The sequence below is a fragment of the Olea europaea genome, unplaced genomic scaffold (genome assembly GCF_002742605.1).
Source record: "Olea europaea var. sylvestris unplaced genomic scaffold, O_europaea_v1 scaffold4596, whole genome shotgun sequence".
Classification (NCBI taxonomy): Eukaryota; Viridiplantae; Streptophyta; class Magnoliopsida; order Lamiales; family Oleaceae; genus Olea; species Olea europaea.
In genome coordinates this window covers 5,915-13,955 of record NW_019262908.1, presented here as the reverse complement: position 1 = coordinate 13,955, position 8,041 = coordinate 5,915, and the positions used below count along the sequence as shown (strand labels likewise).

Sequence of the window (8,041 nt, the reverse complement as noted above, 5' to 3'; positions counted from 1 at the left end):
CTATTGGAAGAGTTATATCTTGTGCTATTATTTCCAAATTCTGTACTCGATCTATCCATTAGTTCAAAGGCAGTTATTCTAACTGTTGGATTATGAAAGATATCGATCGATGTAAATCAGAGAACATTAATAAACATGATTTTTTTATTTTATTATTATTATTATTTTAAATTTTTTTTCATACATATATTCACTATCCTGGACTTTACATCGCATTTGGCTTCAAGGAAATTATCTAATAGATTGCCAGTGCATAAATAACTCTGCTAAACTTGTAATAATTAGTTGTAAGATGTTTGGTTAAGGTTAAAGGCTCCTTTTGGTCTCCATGTAGAGGCGTACTTTCATTTGATAGCTTTTAATTGATTTTACCTTCTCCTTGTCAACAGGAAAGGAAGATATTAATGATTTTAAAAGATTATAAATGTTAATGAATTTCGTTAATTTGAACAGGCTTCAAACAAATTCGTAAGAATCATATTAAAAATGGTGAAATTTCGAAAGAATTTTTATTGTGTATTTTTGAGTTTGAAATTCATCCAATTTTTTTTTTTTTTTGAAATCCTTAAAAATCTAAGAATTATCGTGGATATTTAGATTTTAATAAAATTTGCAAAAAAATTAATTGATGACACCTAAATTTGCGATAACTTTTGAAATATATTAAAATTCTAGTTGCGGGCACTCTAAATAAAACAAAATTAGAGACATTAATTAAAAATTATAAAGATTCTTATTCCCGTCAACCATACCATGCAACTGTACAAAGAGGACCAAATGATATCTCATGTTTGGTATGTTGTACTTAAAAACAAACAGATTCATGTTCAGTTTCTCTTTTTGATGCTACAAGACATTATAAAATTGACTTCACCAAACAAAACGAGAGTGACAGAGGAACGGTGATTAGCAACAGTTTTGGTTTCTTTGATGCTATATAACGTTGTACGTAGATTAGCACTTCTCAGTAGGGGAACCCTTATTAGCAACCATTTCTGCCTGTAAATTCTTCTCTGCTGTATGTTTTCTGTACCATGCAGCACAAACAAGATAAATCCCAAAATCGATGAAACTTAGTATGGCCAAGAGGCCATAAAAACAATCCAGTCTTCCATTATTAATTCTGTCCCCAACCCAACCATTTCTTCCACCATATGTGGTCACTTTCTTAACAACGGATACCAAAAGGCTACTGAGAAAGAATCCAAATGAAAGAGTTGTCAAAAATATGCCGGTGCTTATTGTTTTCATCCCTTTTGGTGATTGGGTTATGAAGAAATCTAACTGTCCAGTGTATATAAATGCTTCTCCAGAGCCCACAAGGATAAACTGTGGGATCAAAATGAACGCACTTAAGGGTAGATTTTGGGTGTTTCGACCAAATTTTGTCACCACTGACAAGCGCTTCTTCTCTGCAATTGCTGCAACTGCCATGCCTAGTGCTGATAGGAATAGACCTAAGCCTATTCTTTGTAGATTTGTGAAACCTGCATACAAGTAATGATATTTGTCATGTTCAGTCGAGGTAATGCAGAAGAAAACAGCAAAGTTCGGTCTAAATATCTTATTGGATTAGTTAAGATGTTGGTTAACTGTATGGGAAGTAGTACTCTCAGGTTCATATCTTTTGCAAGTTCTCTCCATCATTTTGTCCCTCTTGAGGTTAGGTTGGTCCGCCTCACCTTATGTGCTAAATCTTTCAAATAATAGACGTCAGTGCCAAACCGGCAAACCTCACGCCTAGGCCTTCATGAGTTTCGGTATAAAATAAAAAAGTAATTCCAGTAATCTTTTATGCCAAACAATATGCGGAGAAATTCAATGATGGTGGAAATTTATAGTTACCTTGTTTTCCTTTCCATTTTTTCCATATAGGAATGATCAGACGGTCATAAACTGCCAAACTGATTAATATGGCTGATACAAAGAAGACAGTTAAGGAACCAGACGGAATTTGGAAACTTCCGATGTTTCTTTTCATTGTAGAGGCTTGTTCTACAGAGAATGTAATCATCTGGGCATATGTTGTCCAAAATATAATTGTAGTAGCCCAAATTGGTAAAAGTCTGATCATCATTTTCACTTCCTCTACCTTTGTCACAGAAGAAATACACCATGGATTTGGAGACATAATATTATTTGTTGCATGGTCTTCTTTTATGATCACTGCAGCCTTGTCCAAGAATCTGTAAGTGCATAAGGTGATGTTAGAATATCGTGAAATTACGTATTTACTTCTTTTTTGGGATAGTTGCAACTCCTTTGAGTCTTTTGTTCGTTCTACGACCCAAATGTTAGAAATGGTGCCAAGCTGTGCCACGAGGAGAAATCTCTATATGAATCATGACTTACGACTAACTGGAAAAGACATCTTCAATATGCAATGGATATCACTGCACTCCCTCATGCTACTGATGTGATTATGATGGATTTGCATTTGAAAACATTTTAGAGAAAACTTTACAAGCAGTTTCCTCTTCGATAGGTTTTCTTCATATTAATCATATTTTTATGATTAAATTATACCTTGACTTGCTCTCAGATAATTCTATATTTTTTTATAGCTGAACAATTGGGATTGGATTTGACAAACCATGCTACGTATACAAACAAATTTGCAAAATGGAATTACAGGTTGCCAGATGGCACATTTCATTGGAGTTCGACTAAAAAATAATTTTAAAACATTCAATCAGAGGTTTCCATCTCAGCCCCTTTACATTGCCTCGACAAAGTCCCTGAAGAAGGGTTTATTCTTTGAATTAAGCCAAACGAACATAGATTTTGACACAATGGGTGACATAGCACTCACAATCGAGGTGTGGGTCCCCATGAATAAAATAATTTTGACCTCTCCCATGTGTGTGCGCTATGTCAACTGAGTGTCTTCCTTTATGACTATGTAGCACGGTCCTTATTCTTTAACTATCTAGCCAGTTAGCATAGTATTCTTTCCAGGTAGGGTGTACCAGGTCTGGCCCACACACAGGGGTCTGGCAGAAGTATGCAGACCGAGCGGGTATGTATTCATTGGTCCACCTCAGAGGCAGACCGGATGCTGTATACCTCTATTTGTACATCATTCGTTACATAGGAATAGTAGTTAATAAGGGACCATCATGCTAACTTTCCCAATTCGAATTTCAAATTCCTATGACTGAGCATCATTCGTGCCAAATGCATACTTAATAAAACACGAGATAAACATATGGGTTGATAAGAGTCCGTAGAACATCATTTGACTTACCTGAACTGACCCGACTGACAAATCCTTGAGCCCTCCGGAGCTGTTTCATACAACAAATTCTCATTTGTTGGGATATGGACATCTCTCTTTCTAACAGCAGCCACTATAACCTGTAAAATATGCACTACTGGACTTCCTGCACATTTCTTATATCTGTATCTTCTTGTTCCAGCCAGGAATATCAAAATTGCTGTAAACATGGACACAGAACAAATCCCATAACCCAAACTCCGGCTTAATTCATCTTGAATGTAAACAAGAACTGTAACAGCCATCAGTGTTCCCAGGCTAACAAAGAAAAAAAACCTCCCAAAAAAGAGATTCATTTTTGCCTTTTCCTTTTCGTCATTTTCGTCAAATTGATCTGTTCCAAAACCTGATACACTTGATTTTAGGCCTCCAGTTCCTACTGCTATAAGAAATAGAGATGCATATAGAACTGACATTTGAGATCCTGTTGCTTGTTTGCACAGGGTGGGCGATTCTGCTTGGCAAACAGGCGGACGAAGCTGTGGAAGCTTTGTTGATATAGCTAACATGCCTGTACCCTAATTCACCAAAGTACAAAATAAATGAGTTTCTCTTCTGAGTTCTTTGAACGAGAATTGTGTGTGATAGGAAGATTTCTAGACCGTATTATGCTGTTAAAGCACAGAATATTTGATGAATATAGCAGAAACGAGAAGGTGTATAAGGTAGAAGATAAGAAACGAGAGCCCCAACAACTAGAGGTGGCGCTGATTAAGGATAAATTAAGGGAATGATTTGCTAAAGATCTAGTTACATTTAGATCTTCCAGTAGATCTAGCAATGTCCCGAACAGGCAGAACGAGTAAAAGACTTCATGTAGCTGCAATAAATGTATACTGAAGTCTTTCATATAATAATAAGTGGAAAATGCTTACAATGGTCTGGACAAGTGCAAAAATTGCAATTGTTCTGTATCTGCCCAAAAAAGAGTCTGCAAGAAATCCCCCAAGCAAACACAGAAGAAAAGAGGTTCCCATAAAATCTGTTACAATATTAGCAGAAGTAGCACTTGGGAGATGCATTGTTCCAATCAAATAGGTCACAAGGTTTACAGCTATTCCCATTGTAGATAGCCTTTCACAGAATTCTATTCCTGGAAATAAAAAAAGTCGAAAAGGAATATTAAAACTTAAAAAATTATTATGAATAAATAGTTAAGATTCAGGAGTAAACTTATGAACAAATTCATACATTTGAAAAAGAAAAGAGAGGAAAAAAATAAAATCTGGGGTGGAGTCAGAACCTAAGATTAGAGAAGCAGGTATCCAGCCACCAGTTTTGGACTTGTCAGCTGGGAATCCTTTGTAGTCTAATGCATTTGCTGCAGAAGAAACAATCTTTTCCTCCTGTTTACAGAAGATACAGTTGAAAAAAGGGGGGAAAAATCATTTGTTAATTATAATCTTATTATGATTTTTTGAAAAGAAAGATAATTTGAAGGCTAAAGAATTAATTTATACCATGTCTCAGAAATTCAGAAAGAGAGCACTGAGAAAAGATATATTTGTGTGTGTTATGTTAGGAAACTGTGGAATTCTCTCTGTCCCCTCTACTTCACTGGTTAGTAGTTCCTGGAGCCCTTCTTATATAGGCAAAATATTTGCTATCTCATGTTTGGTATGGAGTAGTGACGAAAGCTTTGCACTACTGACTATCAACTTAGTGACACAGAGGGTCAACATGGTTTGTTTTGGGTTTAAGGTTTATCAATCCATTTTTTATGGTTCAGTTCGTTTTGGCTTCAAACCACGGTTTACTTAATATTATAAGAAAAACATGTTTCAAACGCATTAAAACATAAATACTGCAAGCATTAAAACTATAATTAGTGTTTACGAAGTAAAAGATTACAGAAACACGCATACTTTACCATTCTTCCCACGTCAAAGTAATAAAGGTATAAAGAAGAACAAAGACACACCTATGTACTTGTGAATGATGAGTATATTATTGACTGAAAGACATGAAATCTATCAACACCATACAAAATCGACAATAAGTAAATTTCCTTATTTGTTTTTTTTATTAGCGATTTGGTTCACTTTCAAATAGTTTTTAACTATTCAAACCTATAGCCAAAATATTAATGGGTCCAAGGACCCAAACCAATGATTTCAATTGAAATTTATGATTTGATGATTCTTTTGTTTACCTTTAGTGAAGCACGATATCTATAAAATATATGGATTAATTTTCAAAACGTTCTCCATGATAATAATTCACCAACATTCACTTCATCATTCTTAACACTTTGTACTTTAAAAAATGAATCTTCTCAACCTTAAGTATTCGCCATCGTTATAGTTTATTAGTAAGTTTTACTGGGCACAAAGAAAAGCCTTTTACTGCATCAAGATAGTGATCACATGTTCACCCTAGCACTCGATATTGCCTTATAAAAGGGAGTATGGGCAACAAAAATGTGTGATTTTTACAATAAATAAGCTTTTACTTTTGTTATCTATGTGATGAATACAGTAAAATTTATGATAGTGGAAGCGACGTACAACAATATCTATGCACCATTATTGGTTGTTTTCCTGTATTGGAGGTAGCTTTATTATCACTTTGAAAATGGCAGATTCTTGGACATTCTATTCTGTAATCTCACTTAAAATTATAAAGAAATTACTACATTCAGGAGAATTATAATTATTGGGAAAATAAAGCAACTTAAAAGCTGAGGTTTCAAGGAATAACTTCAATAATTGATTTTGGGTTTGAATCTGCACATATTCCAAAACGTCTACCACTGCTCTTAATGCTTTTTGTGTCCCACAAAAGATGCCATTTGAAACCAGTCCTTTTAATCAAACCATTCATACAATTTCATCATGAATTGACAGAATTATTATTTGCTTTACGTAACCAGCATCAATGCAATTATGATTGTATAGATATGACTTATTTGACAAAAAATAAACATACTAGAAATATGTTTCAGGATATAAAAAAAAAAAATATATATATATATATATATATATATATATATATACACACACACACACACACAAATGATGCTCATAAGCTTTATACCAACAAGAAACCTAAAAAATTAAAAATTCAGTACCCTAATAAAACCCAAAAATCATTTAGGAAAAGCCCAATTTGTAAAATGCATTTATAACCCAATAAATAATAAAATTGAATTACAAACCGGGATAAAATGCATCTTCATCTTATATATATATATATATATATTCTTGTAATTATTTTCAATATTCGAATGAAAGAAAGTTAAGAAAGCATCCATTGAATGCTCAAAATCGTCAAAAGTTTAAATTTGATTCATTTTTCTATTAAAGTGTGTTTGATTGACATGGAAAATATCACTTAGAAAAGAAAATATTTTCCATCTTTTATGAAAAATAAAAACCACCTCTACCCAAGGAAAATATTTTCCTTAAAAACAAGGAAAATTAGGCATATTTTCAAAAATTGGAAAATACTTTCCATGGAAAAAATAGCAATCAAACATTTGAAGTAGGAATTTGGGTGGAAAACTGATATTTTCCATGGAAAATAAATGTAATCAAACACACCCTTAGAAAAAAGTGTAAACTGTTTGTAACCCACATGGTCAATGTAAAATTAAATACATTTTAAATTTAAATTGAAGGTTAATTAACTATCAAGATAACTTCCCATTTGGTTAAAGAAGGGAAGTTATTACAGAAGAAAACTACCACTTCCATGATGGATGGAAGTTGTTTGGTGGTTGTCTATATATATATGCCAAAGGATCTCCAGCCAAACTTGTACAAAATTCCTGCAGTATTTTCTCTCCTAAAGAAAGTCCTGTGTTTTATTCCATCAAATTAAAAGGAATTATCAAGTGGGTTTTGGCTAGAAGATCATTGGTGCTTTAAAGACCTGTTTTTATTGCAAACTTTCAATTAAATCTTGAATAACATGTCAGAACGTATGTCTTAAGTTTATTACAAAAAGTTCTACTTATATCAAACAAATAAAAATTTATGGATTTTTTCCAACTAGTTTCTAGTTGTTAAATTAATTTTTCACGACTTCAAATAAAAGATGATCATCATCGTTAATATCTTTTATCACTATCGATATCGTAGACTTGTAGTGCATGAAATGACCCCATTTTCGGTTCTTTTGAAAGCGAGTGTAGATTAAAGAAATAATTTACTAACATAACTAGTCTCTCCCATTTGTCAATTGGCCTACTTGTTGATTTGTCAAGGACTTCTTTTATGAATGTTACATTCGTTTACTTATCCAGATAACTTGACAGATAATTTCTTAATGTAATCATGATTCAATTCATAAACACGTAAGATCATTTGAAAAGAGACAAGGGATGATAGCAATTTGTCTCACACAGCATGAAGGCAAATGAGCACACAAAACCAAGGGTCGGATGATGCTTATTTTTCTTTTTATTTTAAATTTAATAAATTTTTATCCGAGTAATATTGCTATCTTAGTAAGGCTATTATGTTGTTGTGACAATACACGAGAGATTAATTTGCAATTTTGGTCAAACTACATTTTAAGTCTTCTGAATCATTGTTTACAGTGTTGCGAAAATTTCTTTTAGTTGATTGAAATACTATTTGAAATTTTCACTATTTCTTTTTTCTTTTTTTTGAGTGGCGGATCCAACTTTGGGTTTGGACACAGGCTATAATACAAATATAGATGGATTTATCTCTTTAAAAAAAAAGTAGATATTTTCACGGGCGGACAAGGACTATAGCACGGTCGAGCCCGTGCTTGGATCCGCTAGTGTTTTTTTCA

General features: G+C 33.3%; 1 protein-coding gene across 1 annotated transcript; it reads right to left on the bottom strand.

The window, feature by feature from the left end:
* Positions 1-714: 714 nt before the first annotated feature.
* Positions 715-4,864, bottom strand: LOC111388149 (protein NRT1/ PTR FAMILY 6.2-like). The gene is made up of 6 exons (XM_023012827.1): positions 4,738-4,864; positions 4,521-4,623; positions 4,153-4,370; positions 3,248-3,795; positions 1,846-2,186; positions 715-1,487 (listed from the first exon to the last, which is right to left on the bottom strand). Exons 1-6 carry the CDS (start codon positions 4,738-4,740, stop codon positions 955-957), a joined length of 1,746 nt encoding a protein of 581 aa, XP_022868595.1. The 5' UTR covers positions 4,741-4,864; the 3' UTR covers positions 715-954.
* Positions 4,865-8,041: the final 3,177 nt, after the last annotated feature.

Coding starts and splice junctions, on each gene's coding strand:
- LOC111388149 (XM_023012827.1), bottom strand. Junction 4,371..4,520: donor ACCTGCTTCTCTAATCTTAG/GTTCTGACTCCA, acceptor TTTTATTTCCAG/GAATAGAATTCTGTGAAAGG. Junction 1,488..1,845: donor AAAATGGAAAGGAAAACAAG/GTAACTATAAAT, acceptor ACTTGTATGCAG/GTTTCACAAATCTACAAAGA.